This window comes from Sphaerodactylus townsendi, linkage group LG12 (genome assembly GCF_021028975.2).
Source record: "Sphaerodactylus townsendi isolate TG3544 linkage group LG12, MPM_Stown_v2.3, whole genome shotgun sequence".
Taxonomy (NCBI): domain Eukaryota; kingdom Metazoa; phylum Chordata; class Lepidosauria; order Squamata; family Sphaerodactylidae; genus Sphaerodactylus; species Sphaerodactylus townsendi.
In genome coordinates this window covers 13,269,688-13,286,526 of record NC_059436.1, presented here as the reverse complement: position 1 = coordinate 13,286,526, position 16,839 = coordinate 13,269,688, and the positions used below count along the sequence as shown (strand labels likewise).

Below are 16,839 nucleotides of genomic sequence, written 5' to 3'. Positions count from 1 at the left end.
ATTTGGAGGTGGATGTAGGGTGGCCAAATCCAGGTTGGGAAATTCCTGGATGTTTTGTGGGTGGCGCTTGGGGAGCATGGAATCCGGGGAGGAGAGAGACCTTAGCAGGGTACAAAGCCTCCATCTCCCCAAACAGCCATTTTGTCCTGGAAAACTGATCTCTGTCATCAGTCTCCCTGTAGAAAATGCTGGAATTACAGCTGCTCTCCAGGTGATAAAGATCAGTTCCCGTGGAGAAAATGGCAGCTTCTTTGGAAGATGGCCCCTATGGTATAACATCTCTCCCCCAAGCCCCAGCCACCCCTAGTATCCATCCCTAAAATCTCCAGGAATCTGCCAACCCAGAGTTGGCAAGCTAACCTAAAACATCTGATGTTCTCAGTGCCTTTGCCAATGTGAGTGGGGAGGGGGTGCACTTTAGTTAGGAGAGAGGGGAGGGCTGGCCAGCCTAGGCTGCAACCTCTGAACTCTAATAATGGCCTACATTTCAATTTACAAACGGTGTTGTTGATTCCTTCACCCCCGACAACTACATATGTGGGATGGAGTCGTGCGCGGGACTCGGTTGCGCCAGGCCAGAGGGCTGATGCTCCAATCGGGATTTCGCAGGACGCACCGCTGGCCTCGCAGCTTGCAAACCGAGCCTCTCCACTCTCGACCGGGGGACGCACTTCGGGGTGAGTTTTGCGTTGCATTTTGAGGCTTGGACAAAGAACAATGAAAAAGGCCAAGATCGATTACCACCCTCCCCGCCCACCCACCCCGCCTTTGCTATGAATGAGCGTCGCGACTTGCCTCGGCTCTCGGCAGTGTAGCTTGCGGACCAACAGCTCGAATAAGCGTCTGCGTGTTTTTTTCTTTCCGGCCGCCCCTGGACTGCCGGCTTGACCACACCCCTCTTCCCATTTGCAGGGGCGCCTCTTCTCTTAGCATTATGGTACTTGCATCCTCTTTAGCTCCAGCCAAGAGGAATCCACCAGGTAGTTGGGAAGAGCCAGGCGTGGGAAGGCAGAGCTGCTAGAGACGCGCACCCGGCCCTTTCTCTCCTCTTTCCAGGCAAGTCAGACGCACAGCCAGTTTCTTTTGGGATTAAAACGGGATGGGAGGTCAGGGCTGCCGCGTCTCCCTTGGCTGGGGACCTAGGGTGATAAACGCAGGGACGAACTTTTGCCTCTGAACTGTCCAAGATTTGGCTGCAGGGTTGCAGATCACATTGTTGAATTGTCATTTGGAGAAAAACAACTCTTTGAAGGCCTGTATTTAACGCAGGTATTGAGCGGGTGGGTATTTTTGGAGGGAGGCTTCTAGTTCAAGGGATATAATGTTTGCTGTTGGTCTTTCTGTGCCATAGTGCACAATCAGATGGGATGGGTTTCTAACCTTTACTGAGTAGCTCAGTGGATAGTCATGGTAGGGCAAAATAGGCACCGGATCTTCTTGGGTGAAGCGATAGTTAATGGGAGTTATCATTAATGGGATTGTTAGGATGTTCTAGACTCTTGCAAAAATGCTTTTTTACAGAAAGCCCCTGTGTAGACCCCACCCACCCACCCCATCAAAGTTGATTTGAAAAAGCCAGAACCTCTGTATTGGGAAACTGAAACTGGAATGAAGAACCAAAAGCATATTTGACTTCATTATATGTCGCAGAACTGGAACCCTGTCTCAGCCTTTCATTTTTGTGAGCTTTCTGGAATTGCAGTCTCACCCCATCTTAACGTCCACCCAAGTAAGAAAAGCCTTGGTACTTCTGTAAGGGTTTGAGACACACGTTCAAATCAGTTTCCACTTCTCGTAGTTGCATCGGATGGCTGTCGTGTGGCTAGTCCTCAGTATTTCCTTTGGCACAGCTTCTTGCTAGTGCTGTGCACTGAGGATAAGGCTGTGTTTCATTATCCAAGTCCAATGAGAGATGAGCATAAAAATATAACTGGAGCCAGTTGGATCAGACCAGTGGTCATCCAGTTCAGCCGCACACTGTGTCATACAGTGGCTAACTGGTTTTCCAGGCGGGCCAAACAATCAGGTCAGAGAGGTTGAGGCCACCCCTGCTGCCTTCCAGCGCTGGAATGCAGAGGTTTTTGCCTCTGAATATGAAGATTCTCTTTAGTCACCATGGCTATTATAATAGCCATTAATGGATCTCTGTGCCCTGAATCTGGCTAACCCCCCTTTTAAAGCCATGTGTGTTCACAGTCAGCACTGCCTCCTTGGGTGGTTTACAGTTTAATATTTTTTTTTGTAAAAGTATTCATTTTTGTATTTCCTACCAAAGTATTTGTATTTCCTTCCAAAGGTGGATGATAGCTGTGTCAACAGAGGGTGCAACTTGATTCTCAGTGCACAGAAGGACTTAGGAAGGCTACGTTGGTGTTGTTGTGATTCCTAGTCAGCCTTTTTGATGCCCGGGTTGAAGGTTTCGATAGGGGTTGAGGTTACCTGCGTTCCCTTTGTTTCCACTGCAAGCATTAGCAAGCAAAGATAAAACCAGAGGCCCATACTAGAACGGAATGGGTCTGTTCATACTTAGAGGTTTGTTAGCTACTGATGCATCTGAACTCTGCCACTTTCATCTTGTAGGTGTCTGCAGACAGATTGCTTGTGGATAATTAAGCCAAGGAAACAGGCAGGCATCATAGCGGATCAGATCATCAGCGTGGTGTGTGAGTGAATCTGATCCCTCTGCAGATGCCTGATGGCCCAGCTACTTTGGCTCAAGCAGAGATTTGTGCTGACTCATGCCTCCTCAGGATATAGAATCCATCGTTAATTTTCAGCAGAGCAGAATTAAATACACTTTTTTAAAAAAAATATTGTTTCTTGAAGGGGCTTGGGTTGCCATGCATGGTTTTCTCCCATCCTTCATTTTCTCAACATAAAATTAGAATTTCAAGCTCTGGCCTGGATAATTCCTGGAGAACCGAGGCGGTGCCTGGGGGAAGAGGGAATCTGGGAAGGGATTTCTCTAGAATCTGTGGTATACCATAGCATTTGCCATTTCCTCTCGGGAGTTGATTCCTGTTTGCTGGAGATCAGTTATACTTCCAGGAAAACATCAGGCTTACCCTGAGAGTTGGCACTCCTACCTATGAGGTATGAGAGAAAATGGCTGACCTAGGGCCACCCGATGAACTTCATGGCCAAGTGGTGATTTGAATTTGGATCTCACAGGACCTGGATCAGACTTTTGCACTACACTGACTCTAATACCAACTAAACTAAATGTCATCCCAAGCCCAGGGATTTTACAAGAAACATCAACCCTGGACTAAGTTTCCCCTCTTCTGTGAATAATGTTGCTAAGGAAACGTAGGATATGACATCATCATTAAGTGTATTCTTCCTTTCAGTGGCAGCCAGTAGAGAAGAACAGAGACAGGGAAATGTATGGCATGATGACGTCACAACCTGTGTTCTATAGCAACGAAGAAATGGACTTGCCCAAGGGTTGTCATTTTGGACGCAAATCCTGTGTTTGACGTCCTGTTTAATTCGGTTCTTAGCTTTAGCTCTGTTTTTTCCTTCTCTATCTAATCTGGGCTGCAGTCCTGAATCTTTTTAACTGATAGATTAATCAATTAAGTGGATTAGCGAACCAGCTTAATTGATTAATTGGTGAGTGTATTGAGGGTATGTTTGAGTCGCTCTTAGGATCCTGTGTATTTTGGAGGTTTCTTCTAGCAACAAGTGAAGACCCAGCATGGTGTAAAGGTAAAAGTGTTGGATTAGGTCAGGATCTGGGAGACCCCAAGTTCAAATCTCCACTCTGCTATGGGTGACTTTGGGCCAGTCACACACTCTCAACCTATCCTACTTCACAAGGTTGTTGTAGTGATAAAATGGATAACAGGAGAACAATGTAAGCCACTTTGGAACTCCATTGCAGGAAAAAGCAGAATTTAAACAAAGCAATGTAAAGGAATGTAAATAAATATTACTCTGAATGCTTAGCATTCGTATCATGCATCCATTTTTGGAATTTTTTTTACATGTAATCGCAGCAGCACTCACAAGAACCTTGTAAGATTTTGTCATTCCCCATATTGTGGATAAGTGAACTGAGAATGAACAGTTTCACTTAAGCTACCTAGCCTTTTTATGCCTGAGATGATATCTGAACCAGCAGGTTCTTCAATCTCAGCTCATTCTCTTAGCGACTACATGACACAAACTGTTCTTTAAATAATGATGCTTTCTTGAATATCTCAGAAAGGCACCTATGGCGAGTGTTTGGCAGTATGCACACGTTTGTTTAAGCTATCTGATCCAAGGAAGATGATGAATTGGTTAAAAAAATCCTTAGTGGCCGGGGAGCCCTCTACCTCTTACCTCTTTCCCTTCCTCTCACATCTTTGTTTAATTATAAATCGGGGCTACACTCTGAGATGTGAAGCAGAACAGCCCGCTCTGGCCTTAATGCGCCTTTCCAAACCGGCATTCTCGGAGGTTAGTGCTAAAACGCCCTTTGTCTGACCTCCCGCCTGTCAATTTACCAACAGGCTCTTCCATGCCTTCGATTGTGATACTAGCCATGTCTAATTATGCATGCATGCACCCTGCCTATAATGCTATCAAAAGCTAATGAAAGCAGGATATGAGATTTCGTGGGCAGGAAGGCTTTGCCCCCTTCTGAGCTGGGAAAAAAAAATCAGAATTTGGTGAGCATGGCTGGAGGTGGAACGTATCTGGAATTCACACTGAAATTACAGCCGGACAGAATGATGGGTTGGTTGTTAGAGAGGCTGAATGAAGAGAGCAGTGCCAATTTTTTTATTTTTGGTAGCTGGTGGTACTGCGTAGGATTCTAGAGGCACCCCCTGGGTAGGGGGCGTACAATCTAGTAGTAAATACCCTGCAGGATTGGCCAGGGAACCAGGAAACCTTTGGTTCAAATCTCTCATTTTCCAGCATCTCCACAGGGTAGCTATGGCAAATCTCTCTGTTATGGTTGCCAACTGTTTTGGGACATTTATAGAGATTTGGGAGTAGAACTGAAGGAAGATGAGGTTTGGGAGGGGAGGGGTCTCAGCAAGGTACAATGCCATTGAGTCTACCCTCCAAAGCAGCCATTGTCTGTAGGGGAACTGATCTCTGTGGTCTGGAAATCAGTGTCACCTGGTGCTTGGTAATCCTACTGTCTGCCCCTCCGATCCTGTAGAAATCTGTAATATATTTACTGATAAAATGAATAGCCCATGCCAATCATGGAGACAGCAATATCCAGTTCCCCATTTGGGGAATTCCCTAGATGGGTGACTGGGTATTGCTGTCTCCATCATTGGCATGGGCTATCCATTTTATCAGTAAATATATTATAGATTTCTACAGCCGAAAAATGATTTTGTAAATTAGCCTAAACAGAATGGTTCCTTTTCCCCCAGGGTGGAAGACTGAGAATACTTTACAGAAATATTCTGTATTTCTGTAAAATACAGAATTCTGAGAGCAGCTGAGATTCAGTTAATGGAGGGAAAACTGAATATTTTACATAAATACTTCAATGAAGCCTGTTCTATTATTTGTTATATGTATTATCTTGCTTTTGTTGCATTGTCTTCTAATGCTGTGTTTCTATTTTTTGCACGTTATGTGTGTCAGCTTTTGTTGTCATTTTCTGTTTTCTCCTTTCTGAGCCTAGCTTTTTTGCATGTTTACTGTTTTTGTTGTGCATTGTTGGCTGCACTGAGTCTCATAGAGAAAGGCAGGCTGTAAATAAAGTAAATAAGTAAACAGTGTGATCTCTTTGTCCAGTTATGACAGTTTTACTTCTCATTTAATTACGTTTTTAAAACCTTGTTCACCTTCCAAGCTTCTGAAGGTATATATGTGCCCCTCTGTTCTTCCATTTTATCCTCACAACGACTCTGTGAGGTGGCCTAGGTTTAGAGACAGAGCAAGTGACCCAAGGTCACCCAGCAACGCCCCTGCTTGAATGAAGACTTAAACTTCTATGGCACCAGTCTTGTATTGATCTTCTGACCTCTGCACCACGGTGGCTACCCTGAAAGTTTTAAGAGTGAAATTTTCCGCTATTTCCGCTACTGGAAGATTAATTGCCCCATTACACATTTGTAAATATTCACTCTCTTTACACTGTGATACTGAAAAATAATGGAGTCCAGGCAGACAGGCTGGTGAGGAGCGGCCAAAGACTTTCAGCCTTCCAAATCGTCACAAAGGCTATCAAACTTCAGCACACTTGCTCTGAATGCGACATTTGTCAAATGTACAAACCATTTTGTGTGGCAGAATATTTGATTTCAAAATATGCCTCCTTTGAAATGGCATTTTCCCTTTGTGCTTTAAATGTATCGTAAGCCATCAGATGCCAATATGATATGTACAATAATTGATGCCTCATTTTGTGATGTCTCTTATTGCCCATACTGTTTCTTCCCTTGTGCATCAAGAATTGGTTCAACACACACAAACACACACACAAAGAGCTAGTGAACGAGTCACTTTGTGCTGCTGCGATCAACAGATATTTTTTGCACTGCCAAGAAGTTCAAAGGCAGTGCGAGAAGTGAAAATGATTTTCAGAAAAAGAAGAAAGCAAACACTTCAAGAGAAAATGAGAGTTTTTGAAGCACCTCATTCAAAAACCATCCCCTTCCGTTTGACATTTGCTGTTTCTGCTAATACGTGACTTGCCTGTTAGGAACATGGGAATAGATTATATAATGCTCTCTTTCGAATCATTTTACCTTCGTTTAAAAGGCAGGGCATTGATCCAGCCACAGTTTAGCTGCCATGCCACATTAATTTCAGTGAGAGAGCTCTTTCAATTTATTTAAGTATTTTATGTAAATCGGTGAATTTCTAAAATACATATCTTGTGGCTAGCCATGTCAGAGCACAGCAGAGGCAAAGCTACAAAGGGGGTGCGCATTGTACCGGGCACGTACCTGGGGGGTGCACAAAAATTCAGGTTTGTGTTTTTTATTTTTTAGTATTTTTTTTCAGTTTTGGGCCTGCAGGGAGCACAATTTGTAGGCTAGCAGCACCAACATTTCAGTGTATCTTTAGGAGACTCTCCTGATGATACCACCCAGGTTTGGTAAGGTTTGGTTCAGGGGGTCCAAAGTTATGGACTCCCAAAGGGGATGCCTCTATCCCCCATTGATTCCAATGGGAGCTAATAGGAGATGGGGCTACACCTTTGAGGGTCCATAACTTTGGACTCCCTGAACCAAACTTTACCAAAGTCTCCTAAAGATAACCTGAAACGTTGGTGCTGCTAGCCTAAAAACTGCACCCCATGCAGGCCACAAACTGAAAAAAACACTAACAAATACAAAAGAACACAAAGCATGGGAGGGGGGGGTGCCCCCGAAACTCAGATTTTGCACTGGGCTCCATTTTCTCTAGCTACGCCTTTGGAGCACAGAAAATCCCTGGTTCCTGGCATATCTGTTTCAAAAATTGTTGGGATAGTCTAGTGCAGTGGTTAGGACGCTTGATTGAAACTGGGGAAACCAAGTACATGGCAGGCCACAGAACAGACAAGATAAACCTGAATCTGTTACACTTTCTGTTAAATAGCCTATTCCACAGGTTTGTTTTCAGGATTCAGCCCAGAGCTCTATTTGGAAGCAACGCAGGATGTAAACAAAGAAAAACACCCTTTCTCCGCCTGAGACCTTGGAAAGCAACTGCCAGCTTTAGTGGGCAATACCAGTTGCCTGACTTCGAGCTGCATACTGGGCCCCATCCACGCATGCATGCAGAATAATCCACTTTCAATATACTTTCTCAATTGTTTGCAAGTAGATTTTGCTATTCAGCACAGTAAAATCCAGCTGCAAAATGCATTGAAAGTGGATTGAAAGTGGAATAATCTGCATGTCCAGAAGGGGCCTGGTGAGAAGAAGTGATTTATATCCCACCTTTCTCTCCTGTAGAAAGACTCAAGGTGGCTTACAGGCTCCTTTCCCTTTCTCTCCCTACAACAGATGCCTTGTGGGGTAGGTGGGGCTGAGAGAGTTCCAAAGAACTGTGACTAGCCCAGGGTCACCCAGCAGGAATGTAGGGGTGGGGAAACACATCTGGTTCACCAGATAAGTCTCTGCCACTCAGGTGGACGAGTGGGGATTCTCCAGTTCTCCAGATTAGAATCCACCTGCTCTTAACCACTACACCTCGCTGGCAAGCAGAAGACTTCCTTGATGATGGCTCCACAACTGTGGAATTCCCTGTGACTGAAGATCTACCAAGGTCCAAGGCGGAGCATTTTTCAGGACTAATAAAACACTTAAAATGAACTGTCAGTAGTTTATTTGTGGGAGATTGTATTGCTGTGCACTCTTCTGTATGTTAATTCTTCTGGTTGTTGGGGAATCTGCAGGCAAAAACTAGTGAACCTTTATATACAGTGGCTGCTATCTGGACTAGACAACTAATGGTGCTAAGCTTTGCCCTGAGACTTAGGATTGTTGGGGTGTAAAATAAAATGAGATTTCTAAATATAATCATTTAACGTCCGTGATACCACTGTTCTTTCAGTCAGCTTGCTTGAAAACTGAATGGCTCCCATTGCCTGTTGTCTCTTAAGCAGAACACTTTTGAATTGTGGATTTGTTCACTGTTTAAAATGAGGAGTATTTTGAAAGTACATCTGCTTCTGTTGGTGGAATTCACCATCATACAGCGCAGCCACTGTTAATTGGTGCATATTCCGATCTTAACAATTTGCAGAGGTTGATGGGAATTGTAGTTTTCTTGGCCTTCTGATTCAATTTGGCATCAGATTATGCTGGGGAAGAATGATTTGCAGGAAGAATAGTTTTAGTGGGAGTAGATCCTCTAAGGGAAGATCTGATGGGAAGGGGACAGAGTGGAATGCATACATGGATATGTTTTGCAAGAATCCCGGCGAACACTAACAAATCCCATCAGGCATGTTCAAGTGTTCTGCAGGGATGCTTGGAAAAAAAATGTTTGCAGATTAAGGCTGAATGTTTGCCTATCATTAATTAAGATATATATCTCCCAGGCACAGTGAACTTGAACACGGTGTTGGTTCTGTTTAATTGAGGATTAGTTAGTTGGGCAAGGAGAAACCAACTGTATTTTGGAGGGAATACTGCTTTGGCCATGTGCTTTTCAACTCAATCCGGGATTTGGATACTTCAATAAACACCCCACTTCAAATATGCCTCCCTTACAAAGTGCGGCTGGCTTCACGTCATGGCACATTATAGCATTATTGCTTTTTAAACCAAAAGAATCAAACCAAATCAATCACAGAGGAGTCCTGGACACTTAACTGAGCCGGTCTTTTTTTCTGGCTTGTTTTGTTCCCAGAGAGAGGAAGAAAACTGCCAGTTCCTTAGAAGGGGCATTTCTGCCTTTGGTGCTGCCAGCTGTTTTATGTTGCAATCAGCCAGAAGGATTTGTTTAAAAATTCATAATAATAATAAATGGCAATCCATTCCACCCTTGAGCTCTTTCCATGGAAACAATTCCCCAGTTGCCTTCTAAGCAAAAGGTCTTAAATATTACAGAAGGAGGCAGGATGAACGAGGGGGTAGAAATGACGAGAAGAGTCCAGCTAGTCATCAAATTTAATTTGAAAAAACAAACAAACATTGTGTTGTGGCCCAGCAGGGCAGGGCTGTTGCCACTGCCAGTGGACTTGCTTGTGGGCTTCCCTACGACATCTTACTTGCCACTGTGTGAGCAGATGCTGAACCACTGGTCTATTCTTATGCTTGTATGTCTGATACTGAGGCACACCACAGAGTAACCACACGTGCAGCTATTATTACTTTGATTAAGGGATTATGAGCAATGTGGTTTGGATCATAAACACACATGCAAATCCCATTAAGCTATCTCTTCCAGTGTCAGACTGCTGGTCAATCTAGCCCAGTGTTGTTGTCTACTCTGACTCACAGCAACTTCCGTGGTCTCAGGACTTTCCAGAAGTCTGCTACAAGAACCTCTGAAAGACTGAAGATTGAGGCCTTCTGTTTCTGAAGCGTGTTGGGCTGCACTGTCTTGTCCAAGATAGAAACTTGCATAAAGGTGCAGCACTAGTGTACTCAGGATTGAATATGTCCTCTGTAGTGTTGGGAAGGTACTTACGACTCTTTTGTCCCCTCATTTCTGCAGGCCCCTCAGCGATGAGTTACTACGTGGACACAGCTGTTGAAAATCTAGCTCCCTACCCTCTTTTCCGTCCTGTAGTTATGGTAAGAAAAGCTAAACCTGACATTATTTAGCTCTGATACTCATCAGCCAACCATAGCATGATATCTCAGCTGATCTCAGATCGATTTATAGTACATGTATTCATTCATTCATTCATTCATTCATTCATTCATTCATTCATTCATTCATTCATTCATTCATTCATTCATTCATTCATTCATTCATACATACATTTATACCCTGCCCTTCCCAACAGGGCTTTAAGAACATAAGAACATAAGAACATAAGAACTAGCCTGCTGGATCAGACCAGAGTCCATCTAGTCCAGCATTCTGCTACTCGCAGTGGCCCACCAGGTGCCTTTGGGTGCCTTTATTTTTAATGTAGGTTATAGTCTATCTACACTTAGGGAATTCGTCCCCTTGAACTAACTAGATCGAGTCCAGTAGCATCTTAGAAACCAGCCCAAGTTTTCAGGGTACAAGAATCAACACTCCCTTTATTATGTATGAGTAGGAATGGAGCTCTCAGAGTCTTTTTTATCTCGGTCAGAAGGTGGGGTGGGTATTTTATTATATTTGCTTACTTTGTATTCTGCCTTTCACCCCTTTGGGGATTCAAAGCTGCTTACATCCTCCTCCTTTCCTCTGCTTCAGCCTCACAATTCTGTGAGTTAGGTTAGGCTGAGAGGGTATGATTGGCCCAAGTTCACCCATTTATATTTCATGGCAGAGTGGGGATTCAAACCTGGATTTCCCAGTCCAACACTTTAACCACTACACCATGCTCGTAAAGAATCTAACTATTTCACTGCAGACCAACACGGCTACCCTCTGAAACCTTTTCAGTAAACGCTTTTATGTGGAGGCTGCACATTCTTTTTTATTTTTAAACTTGATGTCTTTATTACTGACTTCTTTCTTAAATGTTTTGCCAAAATGAAATCAACACGGGTGCTGAGAGTGCTTTGATTTGGACAAGCATCAGAGAAAAAAGCCAGAAGACGGCGAAGCAAAAGGAAGTCTTTTAGAGAGTCTAAATGTTAGGGGGGAAGCCGGGGTTAGAGAAATCTAGATTGTACGAAAAGCCTTCTGCCAAAACTCTAGCTTGTCCAAATCAGTACATGAATTTCATCAAACCCTCCTCCACCACCCACCTTTTTGGCTTTTGGTACTTCCCTTAAGGCTGCCAATTCACAATTGTTCCACACGTAATATCATCCCCATACAAACGTATGCAGTAAAGATTCACATATGTGGGTCTCCTTTACACTCAAGGTCATGTGTGTTGTGGGGGAGAACAGGTGAGTCCAAAGCTGTCTCCCAGTTCCCAGCACAGCTACCTTGTCTGATGACTCACAACTGAAAGTATAAATTGTCTACACTGAAGTGTGATTTTGAGTAATGGGACATTTTTGTGGCATTTGACCCGTGGTGGTAGTTTCATGCCACGGGTTTCCTATGAATAAGAAAAAGAAACCAGTTTGACTGGTTTCCTTGCTTTTGGGTAAAGGAAGGGGCAAAGCTTAACCCTTTCTTGTAAACAAAAAAATAAAAGTTGTACCTTACCTGAATAGATTGCCTTTGTTCTAGACCAGGGATCTGCAACCTGCGGCTCTCCAGATGTTCATGGACTACAATTCCCATCAGCCCCTGCCACCATGGCCAATTGGCCATGGTGGCAGGGGCTGATGGGAATTGTAGTCCATGAACATCTGGAGAGCCGCAGGTTGCAGATCCCTGTTCTAGACTTTGCTCCCTGGTCTGTTGTGTAATGCAGACTGCTCCCCTAGTCTTACTCCAGATTGCTGGATTTGGCCCCAGGCCCAGTGAATACAGCTCGATCGACCTTCAGGACCTCATACCCACTGGAAACATCTGGCTTTGCCTCATCCACCCACCCACCCCAAGTGACTGGCTCTGTCTGCAGGCCCACTGGAATCTGCTGGCTGTGTCCCAGAGTCCAGTCCCAAACTGCTGCCTCTGCCCCACAGACACCCACCCCCAAAGCTATTAGGGCTAGATCCCAGGCATCTGTGCTCTGCCTCCAGTCCTCCCCAAATCCTGGCCTGTTGTGCTCTGATGCACCCCAAACTCAGACCTCCATCTTGGATGTGCTAAGGTTGCCAGCTTCCAGGTGGGGCCTGGAGATTTCCTGTGAATCACAACTGACTTCTAGATGACAAGCTTCCGTTCCTCTGGAAACAGTGGCTGCTTTGGAGGGTGGACTCTATAGCAGTGATCCCCTCTGAGGTCCTTTCCCTCCCAAACCACACCTTCTCCACCCCTAAATACCCAGGAATTTCCCAGCTGGGAGCTGTCAAGCCTAGCTTTGCCCTTTGGTTGCTGGGTCCTCCCCAGGCCACTGGCAGGGGATGGGATGTAGCCTTGCCAAATCCAGGTTGGGAAACACTTAGAGGTTTGGGGATGGAGCCTGGAAAGAACAGGGCCTCAGTGGGACTCAATGCCATAGAGTCCACCCTTCAAAGCAGCCATTTTCTCTGAGGGAACTGATCTCTGTAGTCCAGAGATAAGCTGTCAATCCAGGAGATCCCAGGTCCCACCTGGAGCCTGGCATCCCTACCTCTTTCTACAGACCCCATCTGAGTTCCAGCTCAAAGTTTATCATTTCTCTTTCTTCAGTGACAGCACTTAAGCACATACAACCCTGAGAAAAGAAAACACCATAAGAAAACAACCATAATATCCAGTTCACTGGGAGGCAGTGGAATGGAATTAAAACTAAATTCTTAACTGCTCAACCGTCCAAAGCCAGCCTCACCCTGAAAGCTTTCCCCTGCTTTTAGAAATAATATGGGACAACTGGAAAGGAGTTGTTGGCCATCTCTGGATTGGCAGCAAGAAGGAAACAGCTTGGGATGGGACGAGATACAGCCAGGGTTGAGGGGGAGCTGATGCACTACAATTGCACGGCTGCGGCCAAGCCTGGAAGCAGCAGAGTTCAAGGGAAGGAAGCCCCTTTTTCCTGTTATCCTAAACGTATTGCAGGCTCAGCAGACCTTCTGCCAATGGTCTGGCTTTCTGTTCTCTCACTGTTCATTCAGGCTCCCGTATTCCTTTTGGCAGGAGAACATTCACACATGGCCTACAAATATTTCCTCACAGTTGGGCGATAGAAGACCGAGGCCTGTCCTTGCTGTGGGTGGAGGAGTCTGCTGTGGTTGCCATGGTGATTCGAGGAAATCAAACCGTCCTTCTGCGGTCTAGATGGATTATAATGTTTAAATCATCGGCGGTGGCAGGGATCTCTCTTTTACGATTGTGAGCACACTGCAATGCTGTTAGGAGGCAGGGACCAGCTTGAAGTTATTAATCAAAGAAAAGGGCCCCTTAGGGTTTCCGACTCCAGGTCATAAAATACCTCTGGAGGTTTCAGAGGTAGAGCCTAAGGAGAGGAGGGATCTCAGCTGTACATAATGACCCAGTGTCCATCCTAAAAAGCACCCATTTTGTCCAGGGGAATTGATTTATGTGGAGATCAGTTGCAATTCTGGGGGATCTCCAGGCCCCATCTGGAGGTTGGCAAGCCTAGTTGCAGCTAGTCAAACACCTCTGAACTTAAACAACCGGTTTGATTCAGTGTGTACCTTTCTGATGCTATTGATCAATAAATGCTAAGTTCTATGTAGACAGTAGAGTGTTGCAGGTTTTCCAGGTTGTATGGCTGTGTCCCAGGAGCATTTTCTCCTGACATTTCCCCTGCATCTGTGGCTGCATCTCTGGCTGGATCCTCTGAAGATCCCATACAACCCGGAAAACCCACAACACCCTAGTGATTCCAGCCGTGAAAGCCATCGACAATATATTGAACGTTTCTGTCCAGACACTTGAGCTTGGAGAAGAAGTCATACAAAAGGTTAGCTGACTATTCCATTTGTACCCCACTCACTCAGAACAGCATTTATGATTTTTGCCTCATTTTACCCCCCTGAGAACTCTTTAAGGTAAGTTAGACTGAGAGTGCCAAACCCTGGGTTTAAAGCAAGGCAGGCTTATTCCCATCAGTGGAGCCAAATTCACACATCTGGGACATTCAGCATTGGTAGCCTGCTGGAGATGTAGGTAGCAACCAGATCTTAGAAGGAGCGCTCTGCTTTGAAAGGTGATTTGTTGTAACATGAGCCCTGATGTAATTGGAAAGGGAACAGCGAGTTTGTTCAAGCACCTTCCGCACAACAAAGAGACATAAAATTCCATGTCAGGAGATCAAAGTTCCCCAGTAACATGGTTTCACGACAGCCCACCCACTTGCAGGCAGATTAAAAACTAATTGTGTAAACAGGTCTGGCTTTCTTAATTCTTATCTTTCATAATGGCAGTTTAATAGGGGCTGGGTTTTAAAGTTGGGCTTGGGCTTATTGTTTCTGCTCTGCGGCCTCTCTCTCTAGCCTTCCCTGAAGCCCCCGTTGTTTCTATTAAAATTCACTGGTGTATTTTTTTTTCATACCACGGAGAATGGAAAATCCAGTTAGGCATGGGTTTCTCACTTTTAAAAATGAGATAAGCCAAACAAGGCAGCTTTAAAGTGAAACATGTAAAAACTTTTGCCTTTCTTTCTTTTTTTAAAAAAAAATAAACCTTATTTTTTCTTGCAAACTTTTGGGAAACTTTTTTTTATCCAGCTGTGGAAAATGGTTTCTTTATTGCCCATTATTTCTCCTAGTTCTATCCCACTTTTCCAACAAGTGTCAGATCTAATACCCAAGCTGGCCAACTTGGGACACTTCATCAAAGGGGAAGCCCCGTTCCTGATGAAGTCATAGATTTACGTGTATCCATAAATTTTCCAATTTTACTTGCATCCTTTCTACAAGATATTCAAGAAGGCCTCAGTGCAGTAAGCTCATGATAACATACAGACAAGTCATTGCATTTCATGGGGGATAACTATTTCCAAACTTAATACCACTTTTGGCAATTTTGTTGAGGATTCTGACTGTTTGATGAGGTGTAGGCACTCACCATTATTTCTCCCTGTGGAATATTGTGGTCAATTCGATAGAGCTGGCGTTTCACATATTGTATTTAAAACACTTGATCCTAATAGCTTCTGAAATCAATGGAAGCTGAGCCCGGATGGAAACTCTTCTGTAAGCATTAGTCAGAGGTAAATTAATAATTCTTGGCACTCTGTGCCCAGAGAACATTCTGGGTGTTTCTGTTGACATAAGGCTGATATAAATTGCTCGCATTTAAAGTTCCTCACACTGAAATATATATGAACCAAGCCATACATATATCAAAGGATTATAGAGTATCCACATATCTGACAGTGGGATAAAATGAATGTGTGGTGGGCCAGCCAACACTGCTACCCCCCTTGACGCATCTCCCACTAACAGGGAGGGATTGCTCTTTTTGCCTTCTAGCTTAAGCACAATAGGCCTTCAAAAAGCACATCACTCCTTCTTTCTAGGACTGCCAACTCCAGATCAGGAAATTCCTGGATATTCGCAGGTGAAATCTGGAGAGGGCAGGGTTTGGAAGAGGAGGGACTTGGGCAGGTAATAATGCCCGCACCCTCTGAAGCTGCCATTTTCTCCAGGGAAACTGGTCTAACCATTCAAAGTGGAATTACTCAAGAAGGCTTTTTGCATAGATAAGCAGGATAGGAAATGTGTCTTATACTACTGTATTGCTACCTATCACTGTAAGTATGCTTTAGTCTAGATAGCTTCTGTCCCACTTAATGTACTCGTGCTTTATTTCAGCTCTTTTTGAGATTTCTGTTTTTGAGATTTCTGTGATCCAAACCCGGTTGCATTGGCCAATCAATGTCCTGGCCGGCTGATTGTACTTGATGAAGGTGACCAGATAGTCACCTTTGTAAACCGGGACCCGACCAGCCGCGTGCACGCAGCCGCAGGAGCGCACTGCCTTCTGGGGCGCTCCCGGTTTCCCGCCCTGTGACGGGGCAGGAAACCGGGGAGCGCCCCAGAAGGCAGTGCGCTCCTGCGGCTGTGTGCGTGGGAGGCTTCCGCACTGCCTTCTGGGGCACGCCCCAGAAGGCAGTGCAAAAATCGGGACGGTTCAAAAAACCCGCGGGACGCGGGACAAATTGTTTTAAGGCGGGACTGTCCCGCCAAAAGCGGGACGTCTGGTCACCATACACTTGACTTATGTTATGTAATCTGCCCTGAGTCTCAGTGAGAAAGATGGTCTATAAATAACCCAATAATCAGAATAATCTTTTACAGGGAGATGAGTTTTATTTCCAGGAGATCCCCAAGCTCTACCTGGAGGTTGGCAACCTTCCTTCCTTCCCATTGAGATTTTGTGTAAATTAGGGCCAATTGTATAGAGAAGATCTGAGATCAGGGCCGGTACAAGCATACCCCAAGGTGAAGCAGGAATTGAGGGACCATTACTGCCAGCGTCCTTCTTTTTCACTTGCTCTACCACACATGCTCTTCCCAGTGTCACCAGGGAAGGAGTCCCAGTCATTGGAGGCAGCTGTGAGCATGGGTGGTGGGAAGTCTTGCAGGCAGGCATGGGAAGAATATACGGCCAGGTTGTAGGCATGAGGATGAGTGGGAAGGAATGGGGATCTGAGCAGCATTTGGCAGGAAGCTTCCTGTCATAGCAGAAGACCTGGAAGCCCTATTCTGAATAGATACTTCCAGACTCATCAGAAGCGGTCCCTGCTCCAATGAGATGAAGGAA

General features: G+C 44.9%; 1 protein-coding gene across 2 annotated transcripts in view; it reads left to right on the top strand.

Moving 5' to 3' along the window:
• Positions 1-931: 931 nt before the first annotated feature.
• ETS1 (ETS proto-oncogene 1, transcription factor) overlaps positions 932-16,839 on the top strand; it is a 103,904-nt gene continuing 87,996 nt past the window's right edge. For both annotated transcript variants that reach the window (XM_048512726.1, XM_048512725.1), the window contains exons 1-2: positions 932-1,056; positions 10,117-10,196. In XM_048512726.1, coding sequence (XP_048368683.1) covers positions 10,128-10,196 — 69 coding nt within the window. In that variant the 5' untranslated portion in view covers positions 932-1,056; positions 10,117-10,127. The remainder of the gene's footprint in view (positions 1,057-10,116; positions 10,197-16,839) is intronic.